Source organism: Oenanthe melanoleuca, chromosome 19, assembly GCF_029582105.1.
Source record: "Oenanthe melanoleuca isolate GR-GAL-2019-014 chromosome 19, OMel1.0, whole genome shotgun sequence".
In the NCBI taxonomy this organism is placed as follows: domain Eukaryota; kingdom Metazoa; phylum Chordata; class Aves; order Passeriformes; family Muscicapidae; genus Oenanthe; species Oenanthe melanoleuca.
In genome coordinates, this window is record NC_079352.1 from 3,084,543 (window position 1) to 3,108,153 (window position 23,611).

The 23,611-nt window shown below is 55.6% G+C and overlaps 3 protein-coding genes and 1 long non-coding RNA gene across 8 annotated transcripts in view; 2 read left to right on the forward strand and 2 right to left on the reverse strand.

Moving 5' to 3' along the window:
- The window catches only part of NXN (nucleoredoxin), a 45,944-nt gene extending 43,023 nt beyond the window's left edge, over positions 1 to 2,921 (reverse strand). Inside the window, exon 1 of the mRNA XM_056506978.1 lies at positions 2,551 to 2,921. Within this exon, the coding sequence (XP_056362953.1) occupies positions 2,551 to 2,868 (318 nt within the window). The 5' untranslated portion in view covers positions 2,869 to 2,921. The remainder of the gene's footprint in view (positions 1 to 2,550) is intronic.
- A 1,805-nt stretch (positions 2,922 to 4,726) lies between these two features.
- LOC130260803 (uncharacterized) lies at positions 4,727 to 9,227 on the reverse strand. Its single transcript, XR_008841843.1, has 2 exons — positions 8,996 to 9,227; positions 4,727 to 6,380 (listed from the first exon to the last, which is right to left on the reverse strand). It is a non-coding gene; the product is annotated as an uncharacterized LOC130260803 (long non-coding RNA).
- Positions 6,379 to 16,933, forward strand: LOC130260798 (multidrug and toxin extrusion protein 2-like). 2 transcript variants are annotated; one of them, XM_056506496.1, is made up of 17 exons: positions 6,379 to 8,070; positions 9,822 to 9,923; positions 10,365 to 10,433; positions 10,759 to 10,907; positions 11,052 to 11,094; positions 11,712 to 11,756; positions 12,126 to 12,223; positions 12,470 to 12,567; positions 12,873 to 12,986; positions 13,170 to 13,237; positions 13,531 to 13,639; positions 14,032 to 14,107; positions 14,405 to 14,474; positions 15,003 to 15,135; positions 15,406 to 15,500; positions 15,733 to 15,814; positions 16,120 to 16,933. In XM_056506496.1, exons 1-17 carry the CDS (start codon positions 7,615 to 7,617, stop codon positions 16,350 to 16,352), a joined length of 2,040 nt encoding a protein of 679 aa, XP_056362471.1. In that variant the 5' UTR covers positions 6,379 to 7,614; the 3' UTR covers positions 16,353 to 16,933. The 2 variants fall into 2 exon arrangements, with proteins under 2 accessions (XP_056362471.1, XP_056362472.1); XM_056506497.1 differs by lacking the exon at positions 6,379 to 8,070 and having other exon boundaries at positions 9,838 to 9,927.
- A 274-nt stretch (positions 16,934 to 17,207) lies between these two features.
- On the forward strand, positions 17,208 to 23,546 carry LOC130260799 (multidrug and toxin extrusion protein 1-like). 4 transcript variants are annotated; one of them, XM_056506501.1, is made up of 18 exons: positions 17,208 to 17,426; positions 18,062 to 18,226; positions 18,313 to 18,414; positions 18,568 to 18,636; positions 18,880 to 19,028; positions 19,125 to 19,167; positions 19,259 to 19,303; positions 19,647 to 19,744; positions 19,893 to 19,990; positions 20,481 to 20,594; positions 20,681 to 20,748; positions 21,001 to 21,109; positions 21,233 to 21,308; positions 21,386 to 21,455; positions 21,746 to 21,878; positions 22,158 to 22,252; positions 22,553 to 22,697; positions 23,017 to 23,546. In XM_056506501.1, the coding sequence occupies exons 2-18, from the start codon at positions 18,068 to 18,070 to the stop codon at positions 23,223 to 23,225; spliced, it is 1,782 nt and encodes a 593-aa protein (XP_056362476.1). In that variant the 5' UTR covers positions 17,208 to 17,426; positions 18,062 to 18,067; the 3' UTR covers positions 23,226 to 23,546. The 4 variants fall into 4 exon arrangements, with proteins under 4 accessions (XP_056362476.1, XP_056362473.1, XP_056362474.1 ...); XM_056506498.1 differs by having other exon boundaries at positions 17,220 to 17,426; positions 18,026 to 18,226; XM_056506499.1 differs by lacking the exon at positions 17,208 to 17,426 and adding an exon at positions 17,631 to 17,761 and having other exon boundaries at positions 18,026 to 18,226.
- Positions 23,547 to 23,611: the final 65 nt, after the last annotated feature.

Sequence of the window (23,611 nt, forward strand, 5' to 3'; positions counted from 1 at the left end):
AAGTTGCTCCAATTGAACTGGTTGTCCCTGGTTACTGCACCCCAGCATTATTGAGTTACCGAGGCATTCAACGAAGAGTGGATGTTTGGTTTAACAATTCCATCTACTTTCCCCAATAACCATCAGAGTAAGATGCTAATTTACTTTTAGGACTGTGGGAATCGTACTGCAAACCCAGAAAGGAGCCTCCAAGAAAGGTTTTGAGATGTATCAACATTTGGTGCCCATGGTTTGGAAGAAGGAGAGATGTACAAAAATGCAGAGTACACCAGAGAAGGACAATGATAGATGGACCTTAAAAAGTCGTATTTTTCAATAACACTGAGCAACAAAAGTGATGCTTTTATACAGAATAGGAAGCCATCATCTCTCCACAAAGCTTTCATGGCCTCAGTAGATAAAGTAACCAACCCACAGTGGGAAGAGTTGGCTAGAAAGGATTTCTGGAGGTCTTTGAGCATGGGCATCACCCCCACTGGACCCTGCTGGACAGAGCTTCTCCCAAACAAGCCCTGTAACCTGCAAGCTGAGAAGGACAGAGCTCTCAGTGTTCCCACCTCTCCTGCTGTCTCTACCCTGCATCTACAATATCCCCTTTCTTCCCATAAATCTCTATAATTCACTGGGGTTTAGGAGTATCCCTTAGTGCAAAGGAACCATAACTCAAAAGCACTGCCTACATTCCTCCAATGCTTTTGTTTTAAAACAAATTAAGCCCGTGAGGTACTGAACATATGCTCAACATCCCCAGCTCTCGCTGGCATGTTTTTGAAAAATAGAAAGTTTGTGCTTTTCTGGGGAGCCAGGTCATTAACCCGACTATTTAAAAAATCAGCCTATTATACAAGGAAACTTCTAACTGCCTGAGCTACAGGTTATAAATCTCCTGTTTAGAAATCTGATATCCTGACATAATTGCCCTTACAACTTACAAATAGGTTCTCTGTTATCCGTAGATTAAGCTTCCTCCAAAGCCACATCACATCTGCTTAGTTTTGAAAATATACAGCATGAGCTTCAATTACTTTACACTCCACACAAAAATAATCCTGAATTTAACTCAGGGCTTCTTGGAATAGGAGTTTAAGACCCCATAATCTTTTTATTTCATGTTTTCTTGCAATCTAATAGATGGAAGCATTGGCCAGCATGTAAAATTAATGCCACCTTCCACTTCTACTATTTCCCAACCATTTAACTACATTGCAGTGGAATTTTTAAAGCAAATATGGCAAGCATAAGTCCCACCATTTAAATAATCTGAAATGTTCTGTAGGGAAATGGTCAGCTAGTAATTGGAACCACAGTGTTTTCACATCCCTGTAGGAAGAGGGTTTGGTTTAAAAGAAACCTGAGTGAAACTGTACTTTTTCTGAAGGATGAATCTTCTGTTGCAGCTCCTCTGATAAATGAAACTGCTCAGATCCCAACCACTTGAGTGAGCTCCCAGTTAGAAATGTCTGGACTTCAAAGGGGCAAACTGGGGCCTTGGGCAGCATTATCATCCAGGTGCACAGCATTAAATATGTGAGAGCTTTTGCAGAACTGGGGGCTTAGTGACAAAAAAAGGCAGCAAATGAGGGAAAAAAAGGCAAATCCGTGTTTCAAAGTTACATTTCTTCTCAGCAGCAGGGACATGACACGGAGCTGGCAGACAACAGCCAACTTTTCCTTAAACAATTCCTTTACCTAAGGAACAGAGCAGGGCTCAGAGACCCATCCTGGAAGGTCTCATCCCTCTCATCCCACCACAGCCTGGCGGTGTCCGTGCCAGGGATGCCTGAGCGGGCTCAGCGTTATCCAAAGCTGAGCCAGAGTCTGCCCGCTGCTTCCACAGCCGCTGCCTCAACCACGAGCCAGAAAGATGCTTAGAAATGGCACTGTGGGGCACCATCTTTTCAATTCTTACTCAATTGCTTCCAGAGATTAGGTTTGTAAGGAGGATTTTTTTCTTTTTCTTTTAAGCGTCGCAAGCTCGTTGGGAAGCGCAGGCTCAGCCTGTGCCTTCCTTCTCCTCGCAGCCTGCCTGTCCGGGTCTTAGCGTGCTTTCTGTGCATTATCTCTCAGATTAAGCTCCACGGATGAGAAGCTGTAACTTGCAGAGTATAGAACACACCAAACGAGAGGAACAAACCCCATCCCACAAACTGGCCGGGCAGCTCCGCCAGCAGCTCCCAGCCGAGCCGGGCTCACTCGCTGCTCCACCGCCACGGCTCCTTTCCGTGCCCAAGCCCACGGGCGCCGTGTCCGCTGCCCACGCCACGCTCCCGTTTCCTCGGGTCCCCCGAGTGACGCCGTGCCCGTGTCTGTCCCTCACACCTCACCTGCAGCCCGCTCCCCTGCGGGGCCCTCCACCGACCACGCCGCCCAGCCCCGGGCTCCCCGGCCCCGCAGAACCGGGCGAGAGGCTTCGCCCCGCGGGACAGCAGCCGCCGCTCCCCCGGCTCCCCCGGGAACTTTCTGGAAGGCGCCCGGCCCCGGCCGAGCCCCGCGGCCCCCAGACAAAGCCCGGGGCGCGCCCGCCGCCCCCCGCCCGGCCGCGGGGCTCACCTTGCGGTGCTTGTCGGCGAAGGGCAGCGCCAGCCAGGGCATGGCCCGCACCGCCTCCTGCCACTGCTGCTGCTCCTGCTCCGCCGACACGAAGACGATCTCGAGGCGCTGCCCGCCGCCCGCCGCCGCCTCCCCCCTGAAGCGCCCGTAGAAGGCGGCCAGGCTGGCGCCGAGCTGCGCGCAGGGGCCGCCGAGGCTGCAGCCGAAGTAGAGCCCCACCAGCGAGACCCCGCGGGCGGCCAGCGCCGACACGGCCACCTCCTCGCCGTCGGCGGCCACCAGCACCTCTCCCAGCACGTCGGTGAGCGCGCCCGCCATCCCGCTCCGCTCCCGCTGCGCGCCCGCTCCGCTCCGCTCGGCGCCCGCCGGCCGCGCACGCCCCGCCCCGCCCCGCCAGGGGGCGCTGCCGCGCCGCGCCCGCCCCCGCCCCGGGCAGCGCCGCCCCCCCCACGCCCTCAGAGCGGAGCCCGCGCTCGGGGCAGCGCAGGGAGCGGGCACGGCGGGGAAGGGGCGCACACTGACCCCGGGCACGGCGGGGAAGGGGCGCACACTGACCCCGGGCACGGCAGAAATTCTTCCCTGAGGGGGTGAAGCGCTGGCGCAATTGCTCGGAGAAGCTGTGGGTGTCCCGTTCCTGGAGTGCCCGAGGCCGGGCTGGATGTGGCTCCGAGCGGTGGAAGGCCTGCCGGCCCGTGGGAGGCTGCGATCGCACACGCAGGGTCACACAGGGAGGAGAAAAGGCCTTTGAGGGCATGAGTCCGAGCTGTGACAGAACATCGCCTTGTCACCCGGACCATGTCGCTGAGTGCCACATCCAGCCTTTCCTTAAACACCTCCAGGGATGGTGACTCCACCACCGCCCTGGGCAACCCCTTCCAATCACTCCTTCCGTGACGAATTTCTTCCTAATGTCCAGCCTAAGCTTCCCTCGGTGCAATTTAAGACTGTCCTTCTGTCGCTGTTCCCTGGGAGAAGATGCTGACCCTCCCCTGACTACAACATTTCAGGGAATTGTAGAGAATTATAATGTCACCCCAATCCTTCTTTTCTCCAGGCTAAGCATCCCCACCTCCCTCAGCCATTCCTCCCAGGACTCTTTTCAAAACGCTCCTTCCAAACCACTCTGTGACTTCCCGCTGGCTCCATGAGAGTAGATCCAGCTTCCCCCAAAGCCCACAGATTTGTTCCCTTCCTTGTTTCCAAAATCAAGCTTAAATACGTATTTACCTCTATCAAATGCAGGCAGAAAAGCCTCAAAGCCGATCCAGGAGCATAAACATAAATTGGGCTGCATTGAGTTACACCGTCTGGCTGGCTGGGATACAGAAAGGAAATAAAGCAAAGACAGTGACATGCAAACCAAGCTGTAAAATGTATTTGCTCCTTGTAATCAAAGTCTGCAATCTGCAAGCCTGCAGAATTCACTGCAGGATCCTCAGCTGATCCCCACTGATGTCCGTGTGTCCATGCTGCAGAAGAGCCCCAAAACAGCACACTGAAATCTTATTATCTATCACAATAAACACCTTTATTTTTTACAACCCTTCCTTATTTGGCTCCTCATTACTGTTGTTGCTTTCAATTTTATTTAAAATTGTTGTGCAGCATCCAGAGCCATTAGGGGATGCTTTATAAATACAATTAATTATCATTATTATTATTATTACAGCTTTACAATCTCTCTTTTCTCTTGCCAAGACCTGCTCCCTAGAGGTGGTTCAAAGCAGGAGAAGTTTTGTCTTGTTTTTTATTTGTCCTGTCTTATCTGCCTTAATTAACTCTCGGAGTTCTTCAGGGCAGGGAAGCTGTTTTGTAAGTCTGCAATCCTGAACTCAACCAACCCATGCAGCAAGATAAATATTCTGCTGTAAAAATAATATTTATGGCTGCAGTTAATACATCTGGCCCAGCTTTTAGTGAACAAAGCAGGAGGAAGATTCTCTGAAATACAGAACAAGTCAAAAGCATTTCTCTCTTAAGGAACAATAAAATAAAATGAGGAAACAACTGTTGTTAAAGAAAAAATTCACAAGGTGAGGTGTGACTGAACCAAAGTTGAGAGTGTTTCAAATGTGGTGGGTGAGTGTTTGTCCAGGTGCTGGTTCTGCAGCAGAATCACAGATTCAGGGTGCCCATTTGAGAACCAGCTTGAGACACTGGAATTAGAGTCATGACAGCATCCCAAGGTTTTTAATAAGCAGTTCCTTGTCCATACAGAGCCGGTGCCTATCTGCATTTTTCTAACTCCTATGTATTTTTTATAGGTGCTAGGATTTTTTTATATTATACCCGGGTTGACTAGTACATACTATACTTTTCAGTAAAGTATTTACCAAGTTGGTTTCATTTGGCAAATTATTAGTACACTTTGGGGTTTCCCTGGATGTTTAATAGACACCGGTGCTCATTAGGGTCTTGAAAAATACAAACACTGGCGAAATGAGGCAGGGTTAAAAGCGCCGAGCTCGAGGGGTGGAGATGCGAACGGCTGGAAAAGGGGATCCGTGTGTCCCCCCCGGCTCTCTCCCGGTGCCTGGAGGGAGCTCGGAGCCGCGGGGCTCCGGTGCCATCTGCCGGGAACACCGAGCACGGCAAGCGGGGACCGGCACCGCCACCGGGGAGCGAGCAGGGACAGCTCCGCCGGGAGAAAAGGAGGCTCGGAGGGACCTTATGGCGCTCCACAGCTCCCTGGAGAGAGATCCAGCCAGGTGTGGGGCAGTCTGTCCTCCCAGGTAACAGCTCGAGCGGCAACAGGTTGGATCCTTGGGAAAGATTCTTCACCAAAAGGGTGGTGAGCCCTGGAGAGGCTGGCCAGGGGAATGGTGGAGTCATCATCCCTGGAAGTGTTCAAAAACCATCCGGATGTGGCACTTCAACAGCAGAGTTACCCTAAAGTACCCACTGATGGCTCTGATCATCCGATCCTACAGCACGACACTTACAGAAAAACTAATTGGATTGCAAAAGGCTCTTCAAGTTTTTAATTCAGCTGCATTCTGAACTCCACATTGCACTGAGGGCAGTGGATTTTCCACAGTCTGTAGGCATCCACCAGCAGCAAAGTTTCTTCTTTCTTAAAGGAAAGGGACACACTTCAAACACTTCAGTGTTAGACATGAATCCATTGTGTCCTGACATTCTCCTTTTTGGGCAGCTCTTAATCACGAGTACATTTGTGGGGTGTATTCTAGCAGCAAGATGTTGGCTATGTTCAGATTATGGACATCCATATCCAGAGAAAGCCTGGGGTAACCATCCTGCTGGGAATCTGCAGGAAAACAAGAACTAATTCTGCTCTGCACATGATGCAAGCCAACTGCAATCCTTCTCCTCCCAGTTTTTTCCTTCTGGTGTCACATCAGCATCACTGGGAACCACACAGTGTCCCAGCTGCTGAAACCAGCTCCAGCAGGACAGGCCATCTGCCTGCTCCAGCTGGATTGTGGCTGGTCACACATTAACTCCTTTAAAGAGGCTTGGGTTAGGGTATCAACCTCCCAAAACGCTGCTACGGATTCACTGGAGGTCTAAAACAACCGCACGGAGTTTGACCCTCCAAATTCCTCCAGCTGGTGTTGCAATCCTGTTAATATCCGGATTGCTGAGGGCAGCTGGTGGTACCTTTGACCCTCCTCATCGTCTGTGGCTCCGGAAGATGAGTCCTGCTGAATCCCATCAGCAGCTGGCAAGACCTCAGGGCACCCCTGCTCATCCAGACAGGCCCTGGGGTGTCTGTTCTGCCACTTCCCAGCAGGGCTGGGATCCCCGTGTAACCACAGAAACACAAAGCAGCGCTTCTGAAAGCAACCAGAGTTGATTTCAAACAACACCTGCAAAACACAAGGAAAAGGATTTCAATCACAGCCTTTCTGTGTGTATTTGGGTCTCTGGGGGCTAGTCCAGGACCTGGCTCATGGGCCTGGGAGGGAACTCTTCTCCCCTAGCTTCTAAAGATGAGCCTTTTTATTTTCAAAGTCCTTTTCCCCCAGGTTTCTGCACGATTCCCTCCCAGCTCTTCACCAGCCCAGGGTATTGATCTCAGCAGGGTCACCAGTAAACTTCAAAGGGACTCACACTTGTACTGCTGGTTTAGGACCATGAATAGCACCATCTGAGCCTTATCATTTCCCCTCTGCCTCCACGGGAGATAAGGGCACCCTTAAGGGCAGGAACCCTCCAGCCATCTCGCAGCCAGGCTGGTGACAGTCACACCACAGCCAGTTATCACGTTTTCCCAAAACCATTTCTGTTTCTCCAGAGCTGCCCCTGCAGCACCGTCGTGCACCCAACTGGCCACAGGAGAGGAGAGAAAGATCATTGAGAGGAGCACTCCTTTGTCTGGTAATACCCTGATTTCATCAGGGCAGATAAAATCAGAATGACTGTGACTCACCACTACTACTATACAATTTTTCATGGTGTCACATCATATTTGAAGGGACAAGGGGATAAGTGAAACATTAACTGAGACGTTACATTTCGGGCTGGTGACACAGCCATAAGGCACTAGGGCTGCATTTAAACAGCTGGAAAATCGAGACCCACTTTCCATTGTAATTTTCCATGCGTTAGCAATAGGTTTGGTTACAGCTGCCTGGTTACGAGTACCTGCACTTAGGTAAAATTTCACTCGTGTAACAACCCAGCTTCTGATCCAAACCAAATCTCCTTCTTGCCTGGTGCTGGGCAAACACAGCAATTCCAACCTCCTCACCGTGCCAGCTGCACCACTGGGCACCGGCCTGCTGGTGGCAATCCCTGGATCAGGGACGATCCCTGCTCATGAGGTGCTGGCGGGTGGATGGAGAAGGGGAGGCTGCCCAACACCGTTTCCATGATGCTGATGGCAGAGGGGACATTGCTTTGCTCAGATGTCCTGTTCCTGCCTCTGTATTAGGGGACTCACCTCCCAGACAGCAGCTAGGGGGTCCTAAACCATCGTCCCACAAGGAGTTCCCCAATCCATAACCCACCGGGGGTCTCTGGACCTCTGGTGACCCATTGATCTCCTTGGGTCTCCCCAGGGGATCCCCATCCCAGAGCGGATGAGCAGGAGAGCTCCAGATGTCGGTGAACCAACGGGTGGGGGGGGGGTGGGGGAGCTTCTCTTTGCACAGCAGATCCCCAAACCACCAACACCTACAGCGGATCCCCAAACCCCCCAAAACCCCGCGACGGCCTCTGGCCAACACGTGCGTGCGGAGAATCCCCCGCTGCCGACTCTGGGGTCCCGCTCCCGTCCGGCGGAGCTCCCGTGGCACGGAGCCGCCCGTTCCGAGCCGTAGCGGGCCGTACCGAGCCGTTCCGCCCCGTGCCGTGCCGTTCCGCCCCGCCCACAGCCCCACAGCGGGCCCGGGGGCGGAGGCGGCCGGGCCGGCCGTGCCCTCCCGGCGGGCGGCGGGGGCGCGGGCGGTACCGGCGGCCATGGCGGCGGCGCGGTGCGTGCGGGGCGCCCGGCGCCTCCTGCCCGCGGGAGCACGGCACGAGTGCTTCGAGCTGGCCCGCCTGGCGGGGCCCGTGGTGAGAGCCTGGGCAGGGACACGCGGGGGACACGCGGGGGAGGCGCGGGGATCGCGGCGGGGCTCGGCTGGGCAGCGCTCCGCGGGCGCTCCGGGATGCCCGGCAGGGAGGTGTCGGGATCTGTTGGTCCCGTGCTGCGGGGTTTCGGCTGCCTGCAGCCTCCGGACACGGCTCTGCCGCCGGGGATGATCCTTGTTCTTTGCTCCAGGCGCTCTCGCTGCTGCCCAGCGCGGTCCCTGCAGCATGGCTGTGGAAGGGCACGGGTGGGCTCGGGGAGGGGGACTAAGCTGTTAAACTGCTCGGTGAAACCACGGCTGAGCCCTGCACTGCCACTCGCCCCTTGCGTGACGAGTGAGTCGCTCTGCTTAGCGCCAGGTCCATGGCTGGTGCTTCCAGCGGGCTCTGGGTGCCCTTTGGCTCGCTGTCCTGAAATCCTCCCTGACTGGAACTGCGATTTGCCATTTGTCTGGACACTCTGGAGGGAAATGGACCCTTAGGTAGCTTGCACAGACAGTGCTGAGCACATTTTACAGAGGCTTCCACAGAGAAAGAGGAACCAAGAGGAGCCATGCACCACAGCCCTGATCTTAATCACTCACGTGTGAAATTTTGTGCTTTTAGTTTTCTGCTATATCTGGTAAATAAGTACCAACTGTTAAACTTCTCAGAGGCACCCTCCCTGACATCAAATCCCTGACCTGCCGTGTTCAGTCAGCAGAGGAAGTCTAGACTAGTTTGTTTCTGTAGCTGAACACATCAAGCCCTCTCAGTCCCCTCAACCATCCTGCCTGCAGCACAGCCTGCTGCTCCACGTGCACAGACACCTCAAACCCAAACCTACAGCTGCTGTTTAATGATCATTTAATGATAAAAGCCGTGCTGGGATGATGCTGGAGGTACAGACCCTCCTGTGGGGATTACTCACAGCAGTAGGTCGAACATGCCTGGGCATGGTGGCAGGACTGCATCTGCAGGCAGCAGTGGGAGGTCTGCAGAGGGGAAGGGATTGTTCTGCTCTTCCTCTGACCCCTCAGAGCTGGTCTTCCCACAGTTCTGGGCTCTTGTCTTGCCAACTGCTGTGTGGCAAGCAGCGTGAGCAGCTCCTGGGCATGGTTTCCAGCTGTGCCCACCCCTCAGTGGGTATAAATGTCCCTGACTCCTGCCATCTGTTTTGAGCTGTGCCATGACTCTGTGCCCTGGATGCCTGTAAGGGGACATCCTCTTGTCAAGGGAAAATGAGGTCTGGAGTGCAATCTCTGCTGCAGCACTGTTACACACTGCTGGCAAGGAGCACTGGCCTTGGTGTCTCTCCAGGAGCAGAGGATGTTGTGGTTTAGGAGGATAGTTTTCCACAGATGCACGCAAATGTGGAAAAGCACTGGGATGTTTTATTTTCCCTTTTCTATGCAGCCTTCATCCTGGGAAAGAGGATTTCTAGTGAAACCCTTAAGCCTCTCTTAAGTGGTGTCATCTGGCAGATTGGCTGTGTAACACCAAAATATCACAGAGCAGGTAGATGATGGCTTTGAAAGACAAAGCTGAGAGCCTGCTTGAGTCCTGGAGCTCCTTCCCCTGCCCAGCAGTGTTGGCAAGCAGGGACAGATTCCCAGGACCTCAGCAGAGCCCTGGCCTCGAGGCATGGACAGAAACATGAGGAAACCTGAGTGTTTATAGTCCATCTCCTGGGGAAGGGATGGTGCTCCACAAGCCCTAACAGGTCCTCATCTCACCATCTCCTCCTCTCACCCTAGTTCTTTGCCCAGCTGCTGGGGTTCCTGATCAGCGTGGTCAGCTCCATCTTCTGTGGCCACCTGGGGGAAGCTGAGCTGGATGCTGTGACCCTGGCTGTGTCTGTAGGTATTGCTCCAATTCCCCTTGGATTTAAAACATATTAATTATGTGTCACCAAAAAAAGAACTAAAAAACCAGACCTGTAGGAATGTGTATGTGAGGGCCCTGTACTTATTTTTTTGCCCTGAGCACAGGCAGGAGAGGGGAGCTGAGCAGTCAGTGCCTGTGCCAGTGCAAGACCAGTACCTGAGAGCCTCTGGCCAGCTCCCTGAACCCACCAGACCTGGGCACATAGCCAGGAGCAGCACTGTTTGTTGTGGTGCTTCAGATCTTCACCCCTTGCTAAAAGATCCTTTTCCCCACTATTTAGTTAACGAGACCGTGTTATTCTGAGAAACAGAGAAGGACTGGAAAACTTCCCAAAAACTCGTAGCAGAACTGTTTCCCCACCCAGCTGGGAGGGAGGCAGTGCTGTGGGCCAGGTTCCCCTGTCTCTCCTCCAGGTTATCAACGTGACAGGGATCTCCATCGGTTCTGGCTTAGCCTCAGCATGTGACACGCTGATGACCCAGGTCAGTAGCAGCTCCCCCTTTCCTGTGCCTGGAGGTGTCTCACCTCCTGTGCAGTGTGATCTGGGCACAAAGGGCAGGGCAGTGGCAGCTGCCAGACAGAACAGGGTTGCAGACACTCTGGCTGGAGCCTGCTGCCTCCCCAAGGAGCCCTGGGTCATGCCTGGGTGCCAGAGGATTTGCAATCTGCAAATTACACCCAACCATCCTGCTATTTGCAGCTGCAGGGCATGGGAAAGGCATTTAACTGTCCTGTTGTTGCCCTGAGTGTTGGCCCAGCCCCTTTGGCTCCCTGTGATGCCCACCTTGATCCTCTCTCCTGACCCAGACATATGGCAGCAAGAACCTGAAGCAGGTGGGCACCATCCTGCAGCGGGGCATCCTCATCCTGCTGCTGTTCTGCTTCCCTTGCTGGGCCCTCTTCATCAACACTGAGAAGATCCTCCTGCTCATCCGACAGGACCCCGAGGTCTCCAGGTCAGGGGTGACATCCAGCCCTTCTGGATCAGGCATTTGCCATGGAGTGTTGAAATCAAGGCTCTCTGGAGCTTGAGTGCAGCGCTGTTTGGCTTGGCTCTTGCTTTGCTGTATCATTAACTGAGGAAACAACTCTCTTTCCAGGTTAACTCAGCTCTACGTGATGATCTTTATTCCAGCACTTCCTGTAAGTCTCTGCTGAAGCTGTTGGAAGCTCTGTGTCCCTTAGCACCAGAGAAAGGAGGGAGGGCCTTTGCTGGGTGGCTCACAGGGCAGGTTTGGGGTTTTACATCATGCCCCTTGACCTTGTGCCTTACCAGATGTGCACAGGCCAGCAGCTGCTGTACCAGTGAACGTCCTCTCATCTTCCTGTGCAAAGGCTTTTGCTGTGGCCATGTAACTTGTGATGGACGTTGAAATCAGGGCTCCAGGCTCACTCTTAGCCCTGAGAAAAAACCTGGAGCTGTTCCCACACTGACAGCTGCTGGGCTCTGCCTCCTCTGAGGCAGGGAGCAGTACCCCTGTGGGACCCCAAAGGGCCTGTAGGTTTATCCTTTCTTCCAAGCTTTCCAGGCTTTCTCATGCTGATGAGGAAGCATTGGAGATTTCCCATTTAGAGAATGATCTGTCTTCCCAATGGGAATGGGATGTGCTTTCTGTCACTCTTGGTTTTGGGTGCTTGCAGTGCTTCAGCTGGAGCACAGAAATGTTGGAAGAAGGTGGAGAGGGGTTGATCTGTCAGTGCTCAGTGGTCACTTGCTGTTAACCACAGTGTGGTGACGAACTGAATCCTGACTTTTGCAGGCGGCGTTTCTGTTCCAGCTGCTGACGAGATATTTACTGAGTCAGGTATGGTATGATTAGTCAGCTTTTCCATGGAATAAAAGTATTCCCAAGAACATGGGTCTAAGTTCACCCTGTTCTAGAGAGAGCTGGGCTGAGGAATGTGTGACGAGCCAGCTCTGGCTGAGCTCATGGGAACCACACTTAGCTGGCTCCATTTCCTACTTCCCAGCTCTGCATTTTATGGGTTGCACCAGCTCCTGAGCTCTGCTGGTCACCTCCTGCATGTCTCACACAGCCCAGCCTCACCTGGAACCTGAGCTACCTTCTTGGCTATCTCCTTGGGCATTCCTGGAGGTCTCCTCTGTGTTCACTGGATGTGGCTTGGGCTGTGTCTTGGGGAAGCAAATTCCAAAGTTCCTCCTTGGTTTCCAGGCGATCATTATGCCTCAGGTGGTGACGGGGGTTGCAGCCAACATCCTCAATGCAGCCATGAACGCCTTCCTCCTCTATGCTCTGAAGCTGGGCATGGTGTAAGTGTGAGCAGGGCTGGGGACAGTCTCTCCCTGGGTGCAGGGCTTTGCTCAGGGCATGAGGGGGGTCCCTGCATGCCCAGTTCTGCCACCCCCTTCCCCCAGCCTCAGGCTGCAAAGCTGAGGCTGGAGGGTCTGTCCCCTATCTGCAGCAAGGTTGCTGTGTGTGCCCTCGGGTCTGTCCTGCTGTGGCTGAGGAGGTGGGCAAGGATGTCACTTGTAACCTGCCTGTCTCTCTCCCCCCAGGGGCTCTGCCTGGGCTAACATGGTTTCTCAGTACACCCAGGTCATCCTCCTCATCCTCTACATGTGGTGGAGGAAGATCCATGTGAAGACCTGGGGAGGTACTGTTCTATCCTCATCCTTCAGAATACCAGTGTCTGGCACTGGGAATTTGGCAATGTGACTGAGAGATTGCCATCCCCTCACAGTGGGAAGATGCTGTAGCCATGTCCTCAAAGCCTTTACTGTAGCTCCAAACACATTCTTGTTGAATATTCTGTCTCAGGAAGGCAGCGTGGCACAGCAGCAGTCCTGGGCTGATGTCCTGTGAGCTGCAGGTGTGGTTGTCCTCAGAGGGTGGATGTGACTCCCCTTTAGAGGAGCAGATGGATAACAAATGTTCATTCTGCTTCACTCCTCCTGTCAGGCTGGAGCAGGGAGTGCCTCCTGGACTGGGGCTCCTTTGTCTGGCTGGCAGTGCCTAGCATGATCATGCTGTGTGTTGAGTGGTGGACCTTTGAGATTGGGAGCTTCTTGGCTGGTGAGTCCAAATCCTCTTTTCTCTCTGCTTCCTGGTGGCTGCTGCTTGAGTGTGTCCCAGAGCCCCCCTGCCAGCAGCAGCTCTCACCTACAGGGCTGCAGCACACTGCAGGTGTTCCCATCTGTTCCATGGGGATAGATGCCTCCTTTTCAGCCAGTGAAGGAGGTGGCAAATCTTTTCCAGGGCTGATCAGTGTGGTGGAGCTGGGTGCACAGTCTGTCATCTACGAGCTCGCCTGTGTCGCGTACATGGTAAGGGCTGGGGCTGTGGCAGCCCAGGCAGCCTGGGAGGAACCCCAAAAACAGCAGCCCTGTGCATCAGTGCTGAGGTGGGAAGCAGGGGTTGGTACCAGGCAGGTGATGCCTCTCAAGCCTGCACATCCAGGGTGTGCTGCAGATGGAAATTCCCTTTGCTGCAGCAATGCCAGTTTGTCCCAAATTCTCCACTGGGGAAGAACATCACTGCAGGCTCTGCTGTCACTGCAGGCTCTGCTGTCACTGCAGGCTCTGCTGTCACTCACCTCCTCTTGTCTCCTGCTTCTCAGGTGCCTCTGGGCATCAGCGTGGCTGCAAGTGTCAGAGTGGGGAATGCCTTGGGAGCAGGGAATGTGGAGCAAGCCAAGACCTCCTGCAACACTGCCCTGCTGTGCACAGGTCAGTGCAGTCCTGCAGAGCAGGATAAAGGCCAGTTATCAGCAAATGGTTCAGTTTCCCTCCTCCAAGGCTGGGCACCTCCCATAGGAACCCAGTCCCACTTGTTTGGACCCTTTGGGCAAGGCAAGATCCTGACTCATCATTTCTGTTATGAGCCTGGTGCAAAGGCTTTGATCATTAAAAATGCAGCTTAGTGTTCTGTCCTCACACTCCAGAGGGTAGAGGGAGTATCTGGGGAGAGTGAGACGAAAACTGACTAGTCCTCTGCTGCAATATCATTTGAGGTTCAGCAAAGTCCAGCCCCCACCACATGGAGCCCCTGAGGTCTGGACCTGGGTCAGGAGCAGGATGTGCTGCCCCTGAAGCAATTTGACTATTCCTTTTTCTTTCAGGAGTTTTCGCTGTGGTGGTTGCAGTATTACTGGGGAGTGTAAGGAACGTGGTGGGATACATCTTCACCAATGACAAGTGGGTTAACAGCTTTCCTTTAAGTATTATTGCTTTCTTGGAGGGTGTTATTCATACTCCAGAAGCTGCTGACAGATAAGAGTTCATAACCCCCTATCTGGTAAACATTCCTCAAAGGTTCCTCCCCATTTCCCAGCATCCCTGGGCAGCACAGCTGCTTCTCACTGGGACACTACCATGGCAGCAGGCTGGGATCAGGGAGCTGGGGTCAGCCTTTGTGGTTGATTGAGGAGGATATGAGAAGCAGGGACCAGGTGGTGCTGCTTCCCCTGATCAGTCCATCCATCTTCCCAACAGGGAGATTGTCAGCTTGGTGTCCAAAGTGATGCTCATCTTTGGTCCGTTCCACTTGCTGGATGCAACAGCAGTGAGTATTCCAGCACGTGGAGTGATTCCTCTCTACAGCTTGGGGTGCAAAGCTGCCTGAAGCCCACTCTGGACTGTTAAAATGATCCAGAGAAGCAAACTGGTAAACTGTCAAAGCAGCTGCTTGTGTTACCTGTAACACCTCAGTGTCCCCTGTCTTGTAGCTGCCCCTTGGCATTGCTGCAGACATCCCAGTTTTCCTCTTTTCCCCTGGCCAAGGCTCCAGCTTTTTAGTGGTTTATCAAAGCAACACAAGTGAGTAGCTGTGCCTTCAGAGATATCAGGCTGTCCCAGCACTCTGGGATACTCAACAGACAGTAATTTTGGCCTGTTTCCTCCTGTCACATCCTGGGGGAAGCTCTTTGGGATCTGCTCGGTGTCTGTGTTGGCAGCTGGAGCGAGACCAGCCCCACACCGCGTGGCTGTGCTCCCTCCTGGCTCGGTGGGACAGTGCTGTGGCTTTCCCTGTCCCCAGGGCTGTGCCATGCCCAGAGTGAGCTGGCAGTGAGCCCTGGTTTGCTGTCCTCAGGCCACGTGTGGCGGGGTGCTGCGGGGCACGGGCAGGCAGAAGCTGGGCGCCATCGCCAACGCCATCGGCTATTACACCATCGGCTTCCCCGTGGGCATCTCCCTCATGTTTGCAGCCAAGATGGGGGTGTTAGGTACGTGTGCCCCCAGCTGTGTGCTCTGAGCTGGGTGAGCAAAGGCTCAGCCCTGGGACTCGTGTCCAGATCTTCCTTTGGGTCAGTGGGGCTGGATTGCATGCTGCTGTGTTTGGGGTGGGCGTTGTGTCCCAGTAAATCCAGGCTTGCTCCCAGCTTCCCCAGAAGTTGTTTTCTTGAAAGTTCTTGGGCTGAAGTCCTTGGGCATTCTGGCAGTGACTGGGCAGGTTTTCCTCATGCCCTCCCTGAAGTAACTTCCCACTGCTGCAGGTCTGTGGGTTGGGATGATCATTTGCATCTCCGTGCAAGCAATTTCCTTCTTGGCTTTTGTCATCCGAATGGATTGGAGGAAAGCTGCAGAGGAGGTGAGAATTGTGCTTTTTTCTGGTAATTCTTGAAAGGTGCTGAGTTAACTCCTGTTTCAGTGCAACACTCCAGCCCTCTAGGAGATGGCAGAAGTGAACTGGGATCTGTCCTTCTCCTGTAGCAGAGGAGCAGTTTGGTCCTGAGAATGCTTGTCTTGGGAGAGTGGAGGGTTTTTTGGGCTGGGCAGGACACCCTTGCCCTGAGAAGAGCAACTCTTCCCTGTGTTTTTAGGCTCAAGTCCGAGCTGGAATGAAAGAACAAGTGGAAGATGTGAACTCCAATGGCACAGCTGCTAAAAAAACATCTGCTGTGGGTACGTAGCTGGGCCTGACACCAGGCAGGGAGCCCAAATTCCCCACCCAACCCCTTCATTTCCTTCCCAGTTATGGCAACCATATCTATCCTGGAGGCTCAGATGGCTGGAAAGAGCACAGTGCCTGGTTCTGGCCCTGGGCCAGTGGCACTTCTCCTTCACTGAGAAACGGGGTACAGCTTGCAGCTGTATCCCAGTGTCCCCAAACCTTGGGGGAGACTCTGAGGGCTATCACAGGTGCAGCATCAGCCTGGAAACCCCTGGCTGGGCAGCCCAGCCTCCCTGCAGCTCTCTCTGTCCCCCAGGTTACACCTCCCTCGACACGGACACTGGGGACACCGCAGTCCTGCCCGAGAGCATCGTGATGGGCGAGAGGCAGCCTGAGCACGAGCTCAGCACACAGCAGGCTGTTGCTGTGCCTGTTCTTGCCCCTGTGGCATGGAGAGCTGTGATCCTCCGCCGTGTGCTGGCTGCTGCTGTTGCCATCGCTGTGCTGGGGGTGGGAATCCTGGTCCGGTTCCTGACTGGCAGTGGCTAAAGCCAGGGGCACGGGGGAGCTGTGCAGGGAGCAGGAGGGCACGTGGCAATGTCCCACAGGATGGGGTGTGGAAGGAATTCCCCCGCAGTGCCTTACAAAAAGTCCCTCTGCACCGTTTCTGGTTAACTCACCATGTTTTATCCCACACGCAGAGTTCTTCAAGGGGGTGAGGATGTGGCACCTGGGAAAAAAAAAAAAAAGTGCTTGAGAGCTGGTTCCTCTCCTGCACTGTATGGGATGTCACTTGTGAGAGGTGGGAGTGTATCCTGGGGCTGACCCAGGAAGGAAACAGGGTCCTGGTGCTGCTTGCTCATGGCAGAGGCTCCTGCTGCCCACAGCACATTTCCTCACATGCCAGCCTGTACCAGCACCTTGGGGTGGCAAATCCCACTTGAAGCCATTGTGGCAGCACAGAACACAATGGATTTTGCTGGAAGATGTCTGACTCTGCTGTTGGATGCTGGCTGCTGGCCCTGACCCTGCTTTCTCTCTGCAGGGTAGGCACAGGGCCTAAAGCAACTCTTCTTTGCACTTTTGTAAGGTGGGATTTTGATACAATAAAGTTTTCTGAGTAAATGTTAGGCTGTTTGTTATGGTGTGAGTGTGACCCTGGTCATTGGCAGAGCTGTGCTGTTAAGAGGAAAGATTGTGGGTCTGGTCCTGGCCCTGAGGCTGGCTCCAGACACAGTGTTCCCACTCTTCCCCTTGGGTACAAAAGCAAGATTTGTTGTTGTCATGGTTGTTGAGCACCGTGGAAGAGTGAGGTTGTGTTGCTCAAGGCTGCAGAGCCATCAAAGAACTGCCTCATGTCATAATGCAAACAGCCCAGCACTGAGCCCCTCCGGGCCTGTCCCTGCTCCCACCTGCAGCTCAGTGACTGTGACATGTCAGCTGCTGGGCCCTGGGCAGCCACTACCTCACACAGATGGGTGGGACCTCCCTGGGTGTCACCCCACAGCTCTCCTGGTGCTGGTGGCCTGTGAATGAAAAAAGTGACCCAAACAAGCTTGAAACTGTCACCATCCCCAGCAGCAGCAGGAGGACGTGGCAGACTCTGCCCTGCCCAGAATCCCGGTAGGTTTGGGATGGGAGCCAGGGGGGAGCAGGAAGGTGTCTGGCTGTGTCCAGAGTTATCCCAGCCCACTCCGTGCAGGTGGGGTCTGCACTGGGCAGCATCTCCCCTTCCCCGCGGGGCCAAGGACGCTGCATTCGGCCCGGGGGAGCCGTGCCAGTGAAACCCGACACGGCGGGGCCGTGCCGGGACAGCCGGAGCCAAGGGGGCCGGCTTGTCTTGGCCACTGTGATGGGAGTGAGCCACAGCCCCGCCGCTGCCGGCAGCACAGAGCCGGGCACCCTCCGCTGCGAGCACAGCGAGCCTCCAGCCCGCGGGGTGTGCTGAAGCAGGAGAGGTAGGAGGGTGCACGGGGGGGATTTCAGGATGGCTCAGCCCCTGACAGGCACCGAGCGCCCCGCACGGCGCGTCCGGGCTGCGCTGCCCTGCCAGGACCTTCGCTGGGCTCCGGCTCTGTGCCCTGCCCTGACCCACTGCCCAGCTTCCCACGGCCAGCCCGGCCCTGGGGACATCGCCTGGCCCCGGGGGACATGGTCCGGTCCGGGGGATGAAGTTCAGCCCGCCGTGGTTACACATTGCTCGCCCCGGGCGGGTTTAACAGAGCGCGGAGGAAGGGGCTCGTTCCACTCCCCGGCAGGACAGCATGAAGCCGGAGAACTTCCCCGAGGAGAATGGCATCGGGGAGGGAAAGGCTGCTGGCCAGGGCAATCTCACAGCCGGGAGCTGCCAGAAGAAACGCCGCTGGATCCCCGAACACTTCTGGGAGGACGTGAGGCAGCTGCTGGTGCTGGCGGGGCCGCTGGTAAGGAGCCGGGAGGAGAAACTCCCCCCAGCACAAGCACCCCTGCTCACCTCCATCCCTAACCTCCAGCTCTCCTCCGTGCTTAGATCCTGATCCAGCTGCTGATCTTCCTGATCCACCTCGTCAGCTCCATATTCTGTGGCCACTTGGGCAAGGTTGAGCTGGCCTCTGTCACTCTGGCCATCGCTGTAAGCATTCCCGGGGCCCGGCAACAGCTCCCTCCCTGCTGGCACGGGGACAGAGAAGAGTTCAGATTCCCGCTTTTCCTTTCAGCCTCTCTTCCCTACCAAAAGACTTAAATGCTCACCTTCACTCCCTTTTTTTTTTTTTTTAACTCCCAGGTTATAAATGTCACTGCCATCTCTGTAGGTTATGGTTTGACTTCAGCGTGTGACACCTTGATATCACAGGTGGGTAGGACATGCTGGCACCTGTGCTGGGGACACGGGGGGTTTCCAGCATTAGCTAATAATGCCCTGGCTGCTCCTGCGAGCTGGGGAAGCTTAACCACAGGCAACAATCCCATAACGAAGAGATCCGTGCTCCAAACCCTTCCCAGGAGGTTTTCAGGGTGGTCAGAGCTGCTCCACGCTCTCCAGGGCCCCCTTTCCCCCAGCACCCGCTGATTTCACTGCTGCCCTCTCACCTTGCAGACCTATGGCAGCAAGAACCTGCTGCGGGTGGGGGTGATCCTGCAGCGTGCCACCATCATCATCCTCCTCTGCTGCTTCCCTTGCTGCGCCCTCCTCATCAACGTCGAGCAGCTGATGCTGGCCATACGGCAGGACCCCGAGGTCTCCAGGTTGGGTGGTCCCCTCATCCCTCCCCAGTGTGGAGGGGCTGAGAGGAGGGTGGCCGTGGCCATGCCCCTCCCTGACCCCGCTCTGTGTGCCCCCAGGCTGACCCAGCACTATGTGAATGCGTTTCTGCCTGCCCTCCCGGTGAGTCCTGGGTGCCACCTGCACGTGGGGACAGGCTGTCCCCATCCTACAGCTCAGCACTGCCTCATCTCGTCCAAAATTTCCTTTGCAGGTGGTTTTTCTGTATAACCTGGAGACGAGATACCTGCAGAACCAGGTGGGTCCCAAAGTCCTCGCAGCCCCCCTGGCTCAGGGCTCCCTTCCACAGTGCATCCAGGGCTCCCCTGCTCGCTGTTCCCAGTGACAAGGTGCCCAGGTGCCCCAAAACAGCTCTGACCCTCTAGATCACCCCGTTCCACAGCCAGCTGTATCCATCCACCTCCATTCTTACTTCCCCACATCAGGGATTTACCTCCATCACACTCTTTTTCCAAGCAGGTGACATCACTGGAAATTTGGGCTTTTTTTCTGGGAAAGACACTGAGAGTGGGGCTGGGGGGACCTTCACACCTCCCTCCCAAAACCCTTGTGAGGAACCCCCCATCTCCTCCTCTTTGCAGATGATCATGTGGCCATTGGTGCTGAGTGGGGTCATCGGCAACATCATCAACGTGGCTGCAAACTACGTCCTCCTCTACGTGTTCCAGCTGGGCGTCACGTGAGTAGCACCTGTGTCCCCTGGAGAGGAAAACAGGGCACCTGGCGATGGCCAGGGGACACTGAGGTCACAGGGGTACAGCAGGATGTCTTTTTGCACCCTGAGGGAGGTGCAAGCAGGCCAATGACCTTTCTCACTTCCTCTGCAGGGGCTCTGCCTGGGCCAACACCATCGCTCAGTATTCACAAACCATTTTCTTGTTCGTGTACATCGTAGGCAGGAAACTCCACGTGAAAACCTGGGGAGGTAAGGGCATCTCCCCTGCTCAGCTTCCTGCTTTACCCAAAAGTGTCCATAAAACTTCTCTCAGATGTTCTGGATAGAAGAGTAATTCTGCTCGTCCTGATGGTGGAATATTAACCCCAGCCCGAGGTGCCCTGCGTACCACAGTGCTGCTCCTGTGGCAGCTCGTCACGCACCACCACTGCCAGAGCTGTGTAAACATTAATTCTGCAGAAATGAAACTTTCTGCTGAGGCTTTGGAAGGTTCAGCCCCGCAGACATAAGCAGGAGACTGTCCTTGTACACTGCTCCGGGAGGGATGGGCTGAGGGTTGGGCTGCTCTGTGGCCCATGGGACAGCAGCAGGGAGGTTGCAGGTGGACACTGTGCTGCTGGACACCCTGTGGGGCTGCTGGAGACCCTGTGGGGCTGCTGGCTCTGAGAAGAGGTGCTGTGTAGGATGTAACACGTGGCCAGTCTGTTCATCCATCAGGTGTTGTTTCTCCTCTGGACAGGCTGGTCCTCCGAGTGCCTGCTGGACTGGGACAGCTTCACCTCCCTGGCTATCCCCAGCATGCTCATGATGTGCATTGAGTGGTGGACCTATGAGATTGGGAGCTTCTTGATAGGTCAGTGGAGTAGGGAGCTGCCAGGACCTGGCCAGGCTTGGCCCAGAGCAGCACCCACAGCCAGCACTGACCCCTCCTGTCCCCAGGCCTGCTGAGCGTTGTCGAGCTCTCTGTCCAGTCCATCATCTATGAGGTGTCTGTTGTGGCTTTCATGGTAAGGGCTGGGTTTTCACTGCAGACCAGGGCTCCATAGGGGCTGTCCTGAGACAGGCACACAGGAAAAAGTCAGCTCCAGCAAATCCCCACTTTCCCCCTCTGCCCTCGAGGCTCTCCCTGCTCCTGCCTATCCCTCCTTACAGAGATGCTTTAAATCAAGTCCTGAGCTCCATCCTGCTCCCTGCTGGGTGGTTATCCCCCTGGCACTGGGATGGCACGTGTCAGACACGTGTGAGCCCTGTGGTTGCAGATTCCCCTGGGGCTGGGCACAGCTGCCAGTGTGCAGGTGGGCAACGCGCTGGGCGCCGGCGACTTCGAGGCGGCCAAGAGATCCTCCAGCACCAGCCTGATCTGCACAGGTCAGCCCACAGCAGCCTGGAAAGCCTCTTCCCATGGAGCAGGGAGTGTTTGCAGTGCTCTGCCTGCCTCTTCTCCCCCTGCTCTCCAGGCAGGCTGGGCTCAGCTCTGTGCTGTGTTTTCAGGGGTGTTCTCCGTTATTGTGGGGTCCATTTTAGCTGCCACGAAGAACGTGCTGGGATACATCTTCACCAAGGACAGGTGAGTGCCCCCAGCTCCTGGCCTTGGTGTGTGGAGGTCACTTCCCAAGAGTGATCCTTGGCTTTCCTCATCCCCAGGGAAATCATTGACTTGGTGGCGTGGGTCATGCCTGTCTACATTGTCTTCCACTTGTTTGAAGCCATGACTGTGAGTGCCAGGGAATGCTGCTCTTTTCCATGGGGAACCTTGGTGCTCAGCAGCAGCATCATGGATCCCTCGAGGCTCCCTCAGGCTGCAGCTGAGCACCAGTGCCCACACCAGGACCCTGCAGAGCTCCTGAGATCATCCCTTAGAAAACATGAAGCACATAAAAGGATGGTGACCCACATGACTGGGCAGGGACACAGAAACAATGGGCAGAGGCAGGGAGCTGGGTCATCTCCTGAATTCGGTGGAGGTGATGCTCCCTGGCCCAGCCCCTCTCCCTCTCCTGGCAGGGTGCCTGTGGTGGGGTGCTCAGAGGCATCGGGAAGCAGAAATTCGGTGCCATCCTCAACGGTGTGAGTTACTACGGCGTGGGCCTGCCCCTGGCAGCTGTGCTGCTCTTCGTGGCCAAGATCGGCGTCATTGGTACTGACCCCTGGGCACTGCACCCCCAAACCCCCCACGGGCAGCTGCAGCCCCACTGGTGGCTCAGCACAGCCCCTGAGCTGGCTCTGCCCCCCTCCCACCTGCCTGGGCACGCTGGGGTGGACTGGGATGGCTCCTGCAGCTGCTGGGAGATTTTACTGGGAAAATGTAGCACCCATGGCCACCCTGTGTCCCCACTGACCTGGGTGCCATCCCCTTTGTGGAGTGCTGTCCTGGGATGCTGGGCTGGCTCTGGCTGACACTGTGTGCCCTCTGCAGGCCTGTGGGTTGCCATGCTCGTCTGTGTCTTCATGCTCTGCAGCTGCTTCGTCACCTACATCTGCCGTGTGGACTGGGAGAAGGCAGCCAAGGAGGTAATCCAGGCACTGACAGCACATCCCTGCACTGGGAAGGTCCTCAGTGCCCTGCTGGGATGAGACAGGCTCAATCTCATATCCTGTGCTGTCTGTATTCATCTTCCTCCTGCACAAGCACTCAAGGTTTCCTCTCCTGCACTTTGTTTGGGGACATGAAACTCAGAGCAGGTGGGGTGACCTGGGCAGTCCTGAGCATCACCTTGTGCCTCAACAGCTCTGGGGAGACCCCAAGAGAGGCAACACAGCTTTGCTCTTTGGTGGGAATTCCCAAGTGAACCCAGCACATTCCCTCCCCAGGCTCAGCGCCGTGCAGGAGTGACCCAGCTGCCACCAGCAGAGCTGCCCAGCCTGGGCTCTGAACCCTCCTGCAAGGATCTGGATGTGGCACCAGCCCCCCAGCCCCACACTTACCTGCCTGCCAGGGCTGTGCTGGGGTCTGTCGGTATGGCAGGAGCAGGGCTCTGCATGCAGGGAGGGTTTGGGCTCAGGGAGGGTCCCGAAATGTGCACACAAGCCAGGAACAAGCCCAAAAAACAGGGAGAGAGGATCGCACTGGTGACACTGGGAGAGCAGTAATTACAAGTGTGGGCTCGGGACGGTGACAGAGGGACAACCTGCCAAACTTTGCAGGCAGGACCTGGTTGAGATCCCCACTCTCTGGGCTGCTCCTAAGGTGCATTCACCCCTATACCAAAACCCTGCCTAGAAACCCCTCAAAACCCCCCACAAACCCCTCGAGCCCCTTCTCGTTCTCCTTGCAGCGGGAATAGAAGTGCAGACCGACGTTGTGCTCACGGGCATCACCAGGACAGAAGGAGCCACGTACCAGCTGGAGCTGCGAGAGGCTCCCCCTGCTGCCACCCCCGTGGTCACCAGGCAGCTGCTCCTGCGCCGTGCCCTGGCTGTGCTGGCGGCTGTCGGCATGCTGGCGCTCGGCGTGGCTGTAAAGCTGACCACTGGCACGCACTGACCCGCACCAGGGACTCTGGGGACTTGTTTTTGGGGTGAAAGCCTTTCCTGAGGGACAGGCGTCCAAAGCACGCAGCAGGCAGCGAGGAAATGGAGCCCACGCCTGTCCCCCAGGAGCCAAAGGGCCTCTGTCGGTGTTCAGCAGTGTTTGTGCAGATATGGGTTGGGAGGGGGCACCGAGGCTGCTCTGGCACCCAAAATGCTGCTCTGCACACTGAGGGTGTGGGGGACCCCCAGCCCACACTGCCACACTCCCTGGAGCTAAGCACAGCCCAGCTCCCCCCACTGCTCCATGACAATGCCCAATAAAGAATAAACCTGGCTGGAGTGGGGCTGGCTCCTTGAGGTGGAGGCTGGGGCCAGAACAGGGAACATCCACACGTGGGT